At 41.6% G+C, this 14,420-nt stretch overlaps 3 protein-coding genes across 4 annotated transcripts; 2 read left to right on the forward strand and 1 right to left on the reverse strand.

The window, feature by feature from the left end:
• Positions 1-278: 278 nt before the first annotated feature.
• On the reverse strand, positions 279-2,520 carry otop2 (otopetrin 2; the record flags this gene model as incomplete). Its single annotated transcript, XM_079563881.1, has 6 exons — positions 279-471; positions 548-1,386; positions 1,466-1,608; positions 1,749-1,807; positions 1,883-2,019; positions 2,112-2,520. 6 exons carry the CDS (start codon positions 2,518-2,520, stop codon positions 301-303), a joined length of 1,758 nt encoding a protein of 585 aa, XP_079420007.1. The 3' UTR covers positions 279-300.
• A 1,537-nt stretch (positions 2,521-4,057) lies between these two features.
• On the forward strand, positions 4,058-8,729 carry ush1ga (Usher syndrome 1Ga (autosomal recessive)). Of its 2 annotated transcripts, XM_079564667.1 has the most exons (4): positions 4,058-4,562; positions 6,658-7,111; positions 7,179-8,006; positions 8,098-8,729. In XM_079564667.1, exons 1-3 carry the CDS (start codon positions 4,399-4,401, stop codon positions 7,977-7,979), a joined length of 1,419 nt encoding a protein of 472 aa, XP_079420793.1. In that variant the 5' UTR covers positions 4,058-4,398; the 3' UTR covers positions 7,980-8,006; positions 8,098-8,729. The 2 variants fall into 2 exon arrangements, with proteins under 2 accessions (XP_079420793.1, XP_079420792.1); XM_079564666.1 differs by having other exon boundaries at positions 4,060-4,562; positions 7,179-8,728.
• A 1,295-nt stretch (positions 8,730-10,024) lies between these two features.
• Positions 10,025-13,726, forward strand: LOC306969320 (tripartite motif-containing protein 16-like). The gene is made up of 6 exons (XM_079564934.1): positions 10,025-10,612; positions 10,696-10,791; positions 11,835-12,068; positions 12,645-12,816; positions 13,032-13,106; positions 13,187-13,726. The coding sequence occupies exons 1-6, from the start codon at positions 10,235-10,237 to the stop codon at positions 13,723-13,725; spliced, it is 1,494 nt and encodes a 497-aa protein (XP_079421060.1). The 5' UTR covers positions 10,025-10,234; the 3' UTR covers position 13,726.
• The last annotated feature ends 694 nt before the right edge of the window (positions 13,727-14,420 follow it).

A 14,420-nucleotide genomic window follows, 5' to 3' on the forward strand; every position in this document is an offset into this window, starting at 1 on the left:
TAGTCGGCTTTTGGTGTTCATTAACTTGTACAGTTAGTTAGACCCAAACGTGACTTCAACATGTGTCATAGTAATTTGTATATCACTTTATAGTTAATAATCAATGACAATATCAAAAGGCTTTATGTTTTCATGTTTACTTCTTTTTTAACACAATACATTTGACAACTTAATACAACAAACACAGGGCAATAAAAGGATTGTAAATACAGAGTAACATCAAGAGTAAAGAACTATAATACAAAAATAGCTTAATATTATATTTATCTGACAAGTACATGCACATACACTTTTGTAGATCTATGAAAGTAGAAACACTTCAAAAAGACTCGCAACTGAATGCATCCTGTAAAAGATGCCAAAAGGAAGTCCAATATTTACAACCGCTGCCCATAAATTGAATTTGTAGAAATTGATTTCAGTTTCATGGTCGAACTGAGGACGAGCACCAAAGGCAGGCATGATCCAGAGCTGGAAAAATTGGAAAATGGCACTTTAAAAATTACATAAATAGTAATGTAATAACAAGAATGCAATATATACTTACGATAATATTGCCCAGCAGCAAAAAGGCACAAACTTCTTTCACAACCCGTCTCTTCCATGACAGTTTGTGCTTGTGCTGAAGGTGGTGATCATGCAGGACAATTGTTGCTGGCATCTTTTTGTCCACTTCTGATCCGACTGAACTCATTTCTTTCTCTTTTAGATATGGGTTTGCAACTATCTCAACTGGGTGGATCTCATGGTGTGGTTCTCGGTGCAGCCCTTCGATTATAAAGAAGTTCTGGAGGCCGAGCTGGATAACCATTATTATTGACCAAGCCAGATTAAGTCGGTTCAGGTGACCCTCAGCTCCTGTTGCTACCATTGCTACAATACTAAAGTAGCTGATGATGAATTGGCCGAGGGAGGCACCAACGAGCAGCCCCACATCTAAACTGCGTGTTGGGTTCTTCTCTGATACGTGTTCCCTGTGGTCGAGTTTAAAAATGCCACATCCAAGAGCAGTGACCAGAGACATCAATGTCACTATCACTATATTCATGACGAAGTGCATCATGAGTGCGTGGCTGTTCTTCAAATCATCATCATTGTCATAGCTGTCAATTTTCATCTCCATCTCATAAACAATAAACGTTGCTATGCCGGCCACCACGAGCAGAACCCCTGCGACTGGGCCCAAAACAGCTTCCCTTAGACGGAATTTAAAATGGTGGTGGCTATGCTCGTCCGCTACCCGTCCTACATTTTTCCACATCACATAAGCCATAGCGGAGGCAAAGAGGCTATACTCAATGTTAAAGGGGTAGAGGTAGTAGTACGCTTCCTTAAAGATGCTGCATGATGTGTGGCTGCACTTGCACTTGTCATCACCGTAACCCGCTGTGGCAGAATAGAGAGGGAAAAAAATGTTGTTGCAAAAGTTCGGATATGTGCATTGCTTTAGTGTTAAATTGAGTACCTTTGGAAATATATGCCCTTCGGCCATGATGGTTTGTTTCATTGGGTGAATATTCAGGAAATGTTGTTTGATGAAGAGATTCTTCTGTGACCAAAGCCATCCACATTACTAGATTTGTGGAAAGGGTTAGCATGATTCCACAGCTGAAAAGGCAAAAACATACGAATTATATATATATAATATTCCCTCCAGAAATGTGATCAAAATATGTATCTACTTGAATAGTTATAATCAATTACATTGTCTATGAACATATTTTTCTCCATTTATAGGACATGCATACCGTGAGATGTTTTTCTGGACCTGCACGCAGTCCTTGGCGTGTATCCACAAGAAGTAAGTCTAAAACAAACCACAACAGTCAAAATCTGCGTCTATTGGATCATTTTTGTCATTGTGAGATATTGAGCAATTTACCTGTACAGTTATGAACACAATTTGGACCACAGGGAAAGCCACTTTAACAGCTGAATCACAGTGGAGATAGCCAACGTAGCTTGCTATCTTGAAAATATTCATGATGAAACTGAGGATACCGAATAAGACGAGACCCCCTACAACAAAAAACAGAGCATTTAGTAGCTGAAACTAAACTTACAACTTAAATGTGAGTAAAAGTGAAGCTAAAAGCCGTATTATTCTTTACCTCTGAGCCACACTGGTCCTGCGTGAGAATCCTTGTACACTATTGCACCTTCCTGTCTGGCTGTGTAGACGGCATAGTAAATCATCCAAGCGGTGGTGAGGATGAGGAGCACAATGAGGTAAATCTGCAGGTGAGCCGTGCTGATGTTGATTTCATCGTGGGCGCTGCCGCTGACCAACGCACAGCCCAAAATCAGGACGTTCACACAGAGGATCCCGGACAACATCCAGCCCCAGTTGCGGCTCCGTTCCTTATGGGCGACCACCGCAGAGGAGAGGGCGATCTCAGGTTCAAAGGTGGTCCCCGCTTGTCCCTCCTCTGCCTCCTTGTGTTTCACCGTCATCCTGCATGGTTCACAGGGATCCCCTTCAAGCAGACATTTGCACTGGTAACCAGTATTCAGACACATGACTAGCTCTTCTCTCTGCCTAGTCACAATGAGTTATCTCCAGCTGCATTAGCTTATATACAAGACAGGTTACAGGTTTAACGGCTACACCCACTCATTTACCTGCTCCAAGGAAAAATCCCGCCCCAAGTGAAACCTTTCTGTGAAATCAGCCTAAATGTCAGCCTACCACCATAACAGATTCACTTAAAAAAAAAAGAGAGAGAGTAAACAAAAACATTACACTCATGACATAAGCCCTATTTAGTCACAAATTGATCTAGTGTGATGAGCAGTGTGAACTTGCTCAATGGGTGAACAGCACACGCATCTGAACCCAAAAAGTAAGCAGAAATGTTGGGAGTTGTTAAAAAAAAAAAAAAAAAAAGAGGTGCTGAATCCTACCTGCTACAATATGGTTCTGTGGGGCATCTTCACGTGCACCTTTTATAAACCTTTGAGAGTCATAAATGTCAATAAATCAGTTAGGAACAACATAGCTTTATGACAGCAAAGTTTAGTGCACAGAATGCATGTTAAGTAGCTCTCAAAAAAGTTAAATCAGTTCTGATTTCTGACAATTTGCAGCTTTGTTATTTACCCATGCTTAATCTTAGTAAATTAACGTTTGCAATTGTTTTGCTCATGTTTGCCGAGAGTATATTACTGTATGTGTAATATCATCAAAGTTAGCAAAATGTAATGGTTTATGAAAAAGCAAACACTGCAGGTTTTTCAAAAGATAACAACATCTGTGCTTCTAAGCTATTATGCCTCAAAGAAAAGATGTTCCTCTTTCCCTTGTCTGTGGAAAATTCCTGAGGGGTAGTTCATAAAAGACCTGGCCACTGCCAGCCTATTGTTATGTGGGTTTCAATTGGGCAGCATGCAGAGAACCTGCTGCAGCTTCACATACACAAGCATTGGCCTCATTTTTAAATTTCAATGGTGTGAGTTATAGTTTGACGACATCTATTTCAACATTCGTCTTTGTTTTCACAGAAAGGTTACTCTAGGAAACAGAGAGAACAAAGCTGCTTGTCTACAGTGCACAAGAACATGAAACATGAGAAATCTTCCTTGTATTAGTGACTTTGCACATTCTTAATTGTCAATGAAGGTTCTTGAGTCATCCAGATGGACAACTCCTGTACGACTGAGAGCCTACACAGACACATTGCTTAATTGTTTTTTCCCAGTTTTTCGTTTTAGCCTAATGAAGAAAAAAGGCTGTGTTTATGGGAATGATTGAATACTCAGAGGCCTTTGGCTAGCTATTTTGCCTATGGGCCTATTGACATGTGGCCTGGTCAGATGGTGCGTTTTCAGAATCAACTTGATCGCCTCCAGGCGTGTTTGGCATGTCAACAGCGCGTAGCTCCCGGTAAAACATGGGAATTGGACCATAGACAATAGATCAAAAGCGGTCATGTAAAGAGGACAGTTCGCACGTATCCAATGTCTGCCTATTATCACAACTTGCATAATTAGTAGCGGCCGAGGCGACACAAAGTAGCTAAAAGTAGGCCTAAGTGCTATTTCATTCACCACGATGTGGGAATCTTGCCATCTTAATGCATGGACTTGGAACAAACCCTAAAACACACAAAGTGCACAATATCCGGGGTATACACGCACAGCCGTGCCCCATGTTCTACTCCCAAGAGCCACGAACGCCTCTGAGAGCGCAGTGCGCAGCGTCATCTCCTAGGAAACCACGCTCTCCCTCTGCCGTCGCTTTGCGGTGCTGTGCACGGAACGGGATAGCTCCAGTGGGACGCACTCAAACGGTGCCCCGCTTCCACTATCGCACTAACTCCCTCAGCAGCCTTTGGAGGATGCTGTGGTTATCGTTGAGAGAACACAATGGAGTCAAGAAGGGTGGATTAACTTTGCATCATGAATGACAGGTACCACAAGGCGGCCCGGGATGGCTACCTGGACCTGCTCAAAGAGGCCACGAGGAAGGACCTGAACGCTCCCGATGAAGATGGCATGACACCGACGTTATGGGCTGCCTATTGTGGGAACCTGGAGGCCCTGCGACTTATTGTTGCGAGGGGGTGGGTATGCACATGCTATATTGAACTACCTGAAACTAAATTTAACTGACCAAGCCTACTTTACAGTGACATTTACTGCCCCTCTAACTGTCAAAGAGGAAATATAGCCAAGGCCTTATGCAATCAACAAGTACTAATACTTGTTGATTGCTCTTTAGTCCTTATTTGTTCCAGATGGCAAAATAGCAAATGTGGCATTGCACCTCTTCTATCAATAACTAGATACTTTCAAAACAAACATGTCAGACCCTTATTTTTACATTGTGTTGTATTACATCGGTCTGTGTAAACCCAAAATAAGAGCACACAATACAGTAGGTAGTAAGATTTTGTCTATTAATTTCACTTGAACCTGTATAGTGAAAGGTCGAGCCTCGTGATTGGTCACACTTTGCTGTACATAGCCTCAAGACAAAGTCTAATAATAGTGCAGTCTTATGTCTTTTGTTTTTTTGCTATACAGTGGCTACTTTTATTATGTGTAAAAAATGTAATCAGATCTTTCTGACCCTCCACAGTGAACTCCCATTTATTCTGGCTGACTGGTTTCATCAGCTAACTGAAGAATAGTCTCATTATGTGACCACAATTAGTGCCCAAGGCATGAAAACGTTTCTGTATAAATGAATTTATTTTTTATGCTCTTATTTCAAGATTCAAACTGAAAACTATTTGTTATGTTCCCATTGAGAAAGGGCAATGATGATGATGGGAAAATGTTAACTGCTGATTGACACACTGAAGTAAAGTTTAATTGTAATAGCGGGTCATAATAAACATGGCACCTGGTTAATAACCTATAACCATCAACTTCACAGGAAAGCATATCTCCTGGTACAGAGTAGCCATTGTCAGCCTTTTATATGACGTAATAAAGCTGTCATGTAAGGCAACTCTAATGCTAATGCTTGGTCTCGCACAGACTGATAAGTGTTCCATTTCAAAATAGGATATACATGCCCAGTGTTTGTCTTGTCTTGATCTGCTTTAGTTCCTTTATTTTGAGATGGGTTTATTGCTGGTGTCTGATATTTTGGCCACATATTCTGACTTACATAATGATGCATTATCTAAGCCTCTTTTCTCACAATCAGAGGGACCTTATCAAAATCGCTGTCAGGGCTGGCAGAGTCAAGACACATTCCCTGTGAAAACTTTACAACGCTATACATCAATTATACATTTGTGCTGTGGCTTCCCGACCGTCACATCAAATATTCAACAGTTTGTACATGGTCACACTGCATTGCATGAACAAGAGGTGGCGTGGTAAAAAGCTTTATGTTGCACCAAATTCTAGGAAATACCAATTTAGAACTATGTTGCCAGCAACAGAAATTCTACACAGGTCTTCCATAAGGGCTTTTGTGAAATGATGCTTGCAAAATGTTTTGTGTTGATAGTTTGTGAGCTTTGGCTTGACGTAATGTTAATGATGTCACCCGCAGCCAACATAGTTATGCTTTTTGGACTAAAGCTTTTAGGGCTTCTGTGAAACTGGATCCAGGTTTAGGGTAGTGTAGTGGTGCCGGTAAGCTCGTACTCATGTTACAGACAGCAACAGTGGCGCACACAACAAGGTAACCCTGGGGTCGAGGACTGTCAGCCAAGGGTTATGGACTAATGTTATGACTTTTGTCGAGCCACTCTTTGTAATAAGACTTGATACTTTGTGAAGGATAATAGCTTTGCTAGAAATATATTGTACAGGCCATTTCAGCTATTTGTTTAAGGGCTTTTGTCAGAGGTGTGCTTCTTTCTGTGTCCAGAAGCCTTTTCCCTTTGAAAATACAAAATAATTTCCTGTAAAGAGCCCCAACCAGTTGCAACTGGTTTAGACTCTACTGAAAAAATATGCAGCTCAGGTCTTAAGCGGGACTTATAGGTTGAAACGAGGACTGATTCCAAATAAGACCAAAACAAAAGCCTTTTCAAATCGGGACTTTATTGCATAACCTTTCCAGATAGCTGAAAAATCTCATGTGTCTCTTCCTCCTATGACCTTATGTCATAAAAACACTTCCTACAACTCCTGGTTTTAGCATTACACTTGATTGGTTTAAAAGGTAAATGTTTTCATCCTTCTTGTCCACAGAGGAAATCCAGACAAGTGTGATATATGGGGGAACACGCCACTCCACCTTGCAGCAGCCAATGGTCATCTAAACTGCCTCTTCTTTCTGGTGTCTTTTGGTGCCAACATCTGGTGCCTGGATAACGATTATCACACACCACTGGATATGGCAGCCACCAAGAACCACATGGATTGTGTCCGATACTTGGATTCTATAGCGGCCAAGCAGACAGGCCTAAACCCTAAACTGGTCAGCAAGCTGAAGGACCGAGCTTTCCGAGAGGCTGAGAGAAGGATTAAGGAATGTATGAAAATGCAGAAGAAGCACCAAAAGAGAATGGAGAAGAAGTTTCACAAAGAATCTTCTGAGGCCTCCGCTTCAGATGCCATGAGTTTCTCCAGTTATACTGGCAGCTCGGTCAGCCACAAACTGCGAAACTTTAATCCAGGAACTATCAGTGTGCCATATTCCCAGGTAAGTGTTTGGTCGATGTTCTGAAAAGCTTTTCATCATTTTAACTTTTGCATATGCTTCCTACTAGGCTACACTCCATGCCACTAATCGGGGTAAGACAAAGATCCAGAAGAAGCTGGAGAAGAGGAAACAAGGAGATGGGACCTTTAAAATTTATGAAGATGGCCGGAAGAGTGTGCGCTCGCTTTCTGGGCTTCAGCTGGGAAACGATGTCATGTTTGTCAAACAGGGGACATATGTGAACCCAAAAGACCGCGGGCGCCGCAATATTCGTGACATGTTCCCCAGAGACAATGACGATGCTATCTCACGTGCCATGAGTGAGCCGGACCTGCATGGTCCGGACGTGGACTACTCTGAGATCAGCACTGACTCAGGACATGACTCTCTCTTCAACAGACCCGGGCTGGGCACCATGGTCTTCAGAAGGAACTATGTGAGTGGGGGCATGTTTGAGCTTGGGCGGAGGGATGACATTAGTGTGGCACAGTCAGGTAACACTGTTCGGCTGCGCAGTAGACTACAGCCATATACCAGTGCAGATGAAGACAGTATCGGCAGCGCCAGGAGCCTGCAGGAGAGGAACATTGAGGAGCTGCCCTGGGATGAGGTGGAGCTTGGACTGGACGATGACGATGAGGCAGACTCCAGTCCTCTGGAGGTGTTTTTGGCCACACAGAGCATGAGCGAGTTCTTCTCCATCTTCAAACGAGAGAAGATTGATCTGGAAGCTCTACTGCTGTGCTCAGACAATGACCTGAAGAGTATTCACATTCCCTTAGGCCCACGGAAAAAGATATTAGATGCCTGTAAAAGACGTCTAGAGACCCTAGAGGATCCGGATGCTATTGAGGATTCTGAGCTGTGAGTCCTGACAGTGCAAACCTGAAGCTAAGTAAGGCCTGTTTTCAATAACAAGATACACTCAATACACTGTGGAATGACTGACTGAATATTCATGAGTTGTAATATCTGTTCCTCTGCAGATGAGACTATTAACTGTTGATGGTCAGTTCTGAGCTCATCCTGTTTAAAGGTCAGTGGAGCAACTGAATGTCACGTATGAAGGCAGAGAAGAGTAGGATTTATTACTTTGTGTAACTCATTGTTACGAATGCACAAAAAATGTCAAAGATGCAACAGTATTTTGAATCAGAGTAGGTGGGATATACCATACTGTGTTGGTGCAGCTCATAGACAGACAAATTCCATAGGGGTTTCCTGTGCTGCATGGCTGAACGGACTGAATGAGAGTTACCCGACTGCAGTGCCATCCTTTGTTCCTGCATGCATGCAGCTCGTTAACAGAGAGTTTATTGTGGGCCATGTGTCCCATCAATATGTCGCCCCTATGGGGCAAATCTGGCCATATCACGTGCCTGCATAGCTAGTGCCAGTGAATTTGCTTGTAAGTATTGATTTATTTTCTAATGTTTTAGCTGTCATTTCAGTATGGACCATAAATGTATCATTAATGTGTATGTAAATCAAAAAGGGGATGAGCTGTCAACTTTTATTGTCTGTTAAGTTTAACATTAAAGCCCTAGTTCACAGCACAGTACGAGCACATAGAGCTTGAACTCACTGAACTTATAGACTGCATCTTCACTGCCTATGATGATAAAACATGCATGTCTGCAATGCACAAAATAAAAAAAAAGTATATACAAGTCACATGTGTCTCTATTATAAACTGACTTTCAAAACCCTAAACACAGATAAAAGAAGTTGGTATTTTCACAACAATCATTTATGACCCGCACTTGTATTTTGCATAATCTTGGAACTTTGCCTGTCTCTAAGGAATATGATGTTGAAATGGCCATTTTTATTGAACAAAATGGTTAAATAGAGTTTGTTTACATTTATAAGAAGAAGGTGATCCAAGACACTCTGACTTAAATAAAATCCTTTGTTATTACCGGGACGTCACTTTACCGACGCATTTCGACCACTCGTGTGGTCTTCGTCAGGGCACAATATTACATTTTTGTACCAGGATCCTTGAAGAGCACCTGCGAAAAAGTGTATGTTCCAAAGACATGCTTTTCGCTTCTTTCTTTCTTAATCATTGACCCAGACTTTGTTTACAGTTGTTCAAATGTTCTTCTGTGTCGTTACTTCCCGCAGTATCATGTGACTGTGTTAGTGGTTAGACAGAAAATCTACTTTTATGACAGATGATAAAATATCTTTAAACATTGAAGCAATCGGAGAAAACACTTCCTGTCTTCATCATTGTGATTCAATAAAGCCACGTTGTACTGTATTACCAGTAAACCTCGGTGAATGATTAAAGAAATTCCTATTTTGCTAAATATGGGGCGCTATCACATCTGTTTTATTATGTCTGGGATATAATTTGGTCATAATCTTTGACTATTCATTGAAACAAAGAATTCCACAACAGCTTCCACAAAAAAGGCCAAACTGTTGTTGGTCGAATCCTACGTGCCCCTCTCCAGCAAAACCCTTATTTATTTGTTTATTTATGCTCATGGGACCAGATGGAGGTCAGAGTTGTTTCCATATTTGGTCATTCTTTGAAAACAGTGGAAACTACCTGATTGCCCACACAACACTGTGGCCTGTTTGCCTACTTGCTCTCCGGAAGCATCTTGCAGATAAACATTATTATCTGTGAGTCCCATGCCTCTAACGTGACAGGAAACTCTCTTAACCTCCCCCTAGTGTCCCTCAGTGTAAAAGCACTACAGACAAAAAAAGGTTGTTTATAACACATCATTCTTTTTTAAAGGCATTCCTTTCTCTTTCATACTGCAACACTCATATGCCATGAAAATATAAAATCTGCCTTGTCTGAGATCATCTTCTTGGACCAAAAGTGAGAGGACGTTCACTCCCTTTTGCATACAGCGCTTGTCATTTCCTCCCCTCATCTACTGAACATTGTGTGTCTCTTTAGCTCCGTGTTGCTGAATAGAATAGGGAGGGCTAAGTGAGTAAGCTGCCTGGATGGGAACAAAATACTTTAGGCGTGGTTTGCATTTCTTTCTTTATGTGTTCAAGATGTGGAGCTGCCATTCTGTTACAGTGTAGCACAAACCTCCCGAGCACAAGAGCGTTTTTAGGATATGCAGACAACAACAGCTTATTTTCACCATGGGGACTATCAGCAACATGAGCCAAGAAGATCAGAATGCAGCTGAAGAAGGAACAACAGAGAAGCTCCAGTTTGTCGAAGATGTAATGTGCGATTCGTGCATGGATAGTCCAAGCCGGGCGCTCAAATCCTGCCTGACCTGCCTCGTGTCTTACTGTGAGTCCCACTTAAGACCCCATCTGGAAAACGTTAAGTTTCAAAACCATCGTCTGGTCGAGCCCCTCCACGACATCGACCGTCCCACCTGCGAGGCCCACCACCTGCCCCTTGACCGTTTCTGTCTGGACGATGGCTCCTGCCTCTGTCCAGACTGTGAGAGAGAGGGGCATGATGGTCACATGATTACAGCGGTGGAGGAGGCCCGAGCCAAGATTGAGGTTGCTGTGGATTCTTGTTTTTAGCAGAGTTCAGAATTGTTTACCTTAAGTGATGGAGTTTCTTACGACATGATTTCTTACAGATGGAACTGCAGGGAAAACAAGCGGAGTTAAGCCAGAGCGCATCTGAAACTGAAATGGCAATAGGGAAGTTACATGGCAACAATGATGCAGTGAAGGTATGAAATTAGTCCCTTTCAGTCAGTGTGTTATAGATTGTATCACCATGTACACAGCTAGTAAATTATGTTTGTTAAATAAAATTGTATATTGTATATAATTGAATTTTGATGGAAATGTACGTTTTAATTGCCATTTAAAAGCACTATTATTTAGTCTTTAATTAACTCAAATCCACCTAGACACAGGCCCAAAGTCCCTTTGGCTTGTTTCTAACCAGTGGATAGGGCAGAGATGTGGACTTGCAAGTCAGTGGTTACCAAACTTTCTTGTCTTGCATAGCCCTGCCTTGAGTAATAAATTTGTACAGCGAGTGCCCCCGATCTCAAGGATCCTGCCCAAAGTTTGCACAAAGTGATTGACTTACACTTCAGTATGTAATAGGTATGTTCCAAATAAAGCTAGTATACTCTCAAAATCAAACCTTCAACTCAGATTCACTTCTTTAAATCTGAGAAAATTCCACAAGAAGTTCCCAGTACCCTTGTTTGTGCACTGTAAATCATGACTTGATTGAATGTTTCTCAGAAAAAGTACATTAAAAAACAACAAAACTAAGATCCAGCAGGAAAAAAGTATAAACCCCAGAATGACTATATTCACTTGGTCTGCAAAGACAATCTTGAAACTTGAACAGTGACACTTGAAGCTGATTCAGACTTGAAATGCAAAACAACGATGTTCCCGTCTTTATCTAGTAGACTTCTGCAGATATAGAACCTACAATACTTTGATGCAGGAATTCTGCCATCAGAATATGATCAAACTGTTGCTGCTGCTTATTAGCTTTGATAATCTCACAATCAGAATAGTTTTTATTGCCTTTTTTGTTGTACAAGTTCACAAACTAGGATTGTTTTTCCAGTTCAATCGTGCAGCATGAAACATAAAAACATATAACACATTACTTAGATAAATAATAAACTATAAAACGTTAAAACTATAGACTACAAGGGCATGCATAAAGAAGATTAAAATAAAATGTCGTGATCATATTCTTTTATCCAACCTGATCTGAGAAATGTGTTCTGCTTGTTCTCAGATTTTAGTACGGGATGTTTGCGCTATAGTTGAGCAGCAGTTTACCAGGCTGCAGAAAACTGTGGAAGAGGCCAAAAAATCTGTCATGGAGGTCCTGGACACTGAACAGAAGCAGACCATGAGACAGTCTGAGAACATACAGACTCATCTGGAGCAGAGGAGAGAGGAGATCACCAAGGCCCTGGCACACACCAACAAACTGCTCAGAGCAAAGTCTGACATAGAGTTGTTACAGGTATGAACAACATAGTGCAATAACAAGACCATTGGGCTGACTGGAATCAATTCAGCTAAAATCAGAGCCATAATTTTGTTATTATGGTTACAGTAAAAAGAAAATATACAATTACTGCTTATGATTGGATATAAACACTCTCAACAATCTTTTAGCTGCTCCAAATTAATTTATATTTGAGAAACATGTGTTTTATTAAACAAACAAAAGCTATACTGATATTCGTCCAGTTCATGGCATATAGTACGTTTTAGGTACTATTGGTGCTGAGGACTTGAGTTTTGACATTTGACATGTTTAGGTTATGTTGCACTGTATATAAAATAAGGGTTTATGAGATTTACAAATACCATGTAGAAATACACACCCTGCAGCTGTGGAAAAGAACAGGATTAGTGCATGAGTAGTGCATTCTGTTCAGGGATTTACTTGGTGTTTTATTTTCAGTAAACATGCATTTTATTAGATTCAGGGAAAAATGCTGTAGGTTGGAGAAGATCCTTTGTTGCATGCCACAATACATGCAGACGCAAGAGGCGTTGTTGTGACCCATAACATGTGCTTACTTTCTGGTAGAAGTATTCCGAGTGGAAGAAAACATCAACAGATGTGTCTCTGCCAAGTGTCCATATTAACAGCATGGTGCATCTCTCCTTATATGAGCAAACAGTAACAGACACCACCCAACAACTGTGCGAGCTGCTTCTCTCAAGTTTCACAGAGAACATGGACATAGTGTTCAAAAGTGGTGGGTGGTTCTTAAACTTTATTAAAAAATCTTGAAACATTTTGGGCAAAAAAAAGAGATTTTGAATATGTTGATTAGTTGAATTAAGTGAATGACGATTCAGTATTAGTTATATGTTTGCATTGGTAATATTCATTTTTAGTAACAGTACATGCAATAGTTCAAAGAAATAATGCTAATGGTAATAACTAATTGATGTATTGTTGATGCATTAGGATATAAATCCAAGCTCCAGGATGCAGAGTCTTCACTTCTTCCTCTACCTGTGAGCAGAGAGGACTTCCTGAAATGTAAATGTACTCTTTTTACATCCTTGTCTGTGTGCTTTGACCTCTCATTTTGACCACACAATAATGTATACTCATTCCAGACCAAAGGAGTCTGACCTTCAATGGAGACACCATTCATAACTTCCTGCGTGTGACGGAGGACCACAGGAAGCTGACTAACACCAGCCCGTGGCAGCACAGTTACTCAGACCACCCCAGTCGCTTTGAATACTGGAGACAGGCCTTGACATCAGATAGTCTGTATCTTGGTAGACACTACATAGAAGCAGAATTGAAGGGAGAAGGCGCCCACGTTGGAGTGACGTACAAACACATTGATTCTAAAGGAGAGCAGAGAAGCAGCTGTATACGTGAGAGTGAAAACTCCTGGTGTATTGGGAGAAACAGCAAATGCTTTTCTGTGTGGCACGCCGGTGAGGAGACACCCCTAGAGGCCATTGATGTCACTACAGTCGGTCTGTACACTGATTTCCATCAAGGCTCAATTTCTTTTTATAAAGTAAATGGTCATTTGGAGTTGTTGCATAGCTATGAGGTAGATATTTCAGAGCCTTTATATGTTGTTGCTTGGCTATCGAAAAAAGACAACACAGTACGACTACTTGACATTAGCAAATAATGTAAAGTTAGCCTAACTAAAATTAAGGAGAACAAATTACATTGCAAAAATGGACACTGGAGCCAATCAAATAATTCAATCTTGTGGAAATGTAATTTTATTTAGCATTTTTCTACATATGAAAGTAGTTCATCCATATTGTAGTCCTGCTCTCATGCTATGAGGGCTACAGTTTATATCAACTCACTAAAGCACTTCCTATGAAAGGTACATTTGATGTATTGAATACAGTGCCATCTAGTGGAGACTGTGATGCACTTGCAGAGACATGTTTATAGTGGTTTATCTATTATAGAAAACGCTATCTCAATGGCCGCCGCCTGGGCGCCGCCATGTTTATTTCCCATACCGACTTTGAAGCTAAGCAGGAAAGTGCCTGGTTAGAACTGGGATGGGAGACCGTTCCTCCGATGCTAAGCAGGGAAAGGCCTGGTTAGGACTGGGATGGGAGACCGTTTGGGAACACCAGGAAGCCTGGTGACAGTACTGAGTGTGTGCGTGGTTGGTGTTATTACATCCGCGGCCGGCCCCCACGTGACGGTCCCACCGCTCGCGGGCATTGGCCACGGGTCCATATGGACCGCGGTGCTGCTGTCCGAGGACAACCCGCCGTCACAAAAACGCGAGTGCACGAGATCTGACTGCCGTGCGTGTGCGCGCATCCAAACAGGGCCATGTGTGCGTGTGTGTGCGTG

The sequence above is a fragment of the Gobius niger genome (genome assembly GCF_951799975.1).
Source record: "Gobius niger genome assembly, chromosome: 10".
Lineage (NCBI taxonomy): Eukaryota > Metazoa > Chordata > Actinopteri > Gobiiformes > Gobiidae > Gobius > Gobius niger.

Excerpts from the sequence above, each read along its gene's own strand:
- ush1ga (XM_079564667.1), top strand. The coding sequence starts at position 4,399 with ATGAATGACAGGTACCACAAGGCGGCCCGGGATGGCTACCTGGACCTG. Across the intron at positions 4,563-6,657 it reads CGACTTATTGTTGCGAGGGG|AGGAAATCCAGACAAGTGTG; the intron begins GTGGGTATGCAC and ends TCTTGTCCACAG. Across the intron at positions 7,112-7,178 it reads TCAGTGTGCCATATTCCCAG|GCTACACTCCATGCCACTAA; the intron begins GTAAGTGTTTGG and ends GCTTCCTACTAG.
- LOC306969320 (XM_079564934.1), top strand. The coding sequence starts at position 10,235 with ATGGGGACTATCAGCAACATGAGCCAAGAAGATCAGAATGCAGCTGAA. Across the intron at positions 10,613-10,695 it reads AGGCCCGAGCCAAGATTGAG|ATGGAACTGCAGGGAAAACA; the intron begins GTTGCTGTGGAT and ends GATTTCTTACAG. Across the intron at positions 12,069-12,644 it reads CTGACATAGAGTTGTTACAG|AAGTATTCCGAGTGGAAGAA; the intron begins GTATGAACAACA and ends ACTTTCTGGTAG.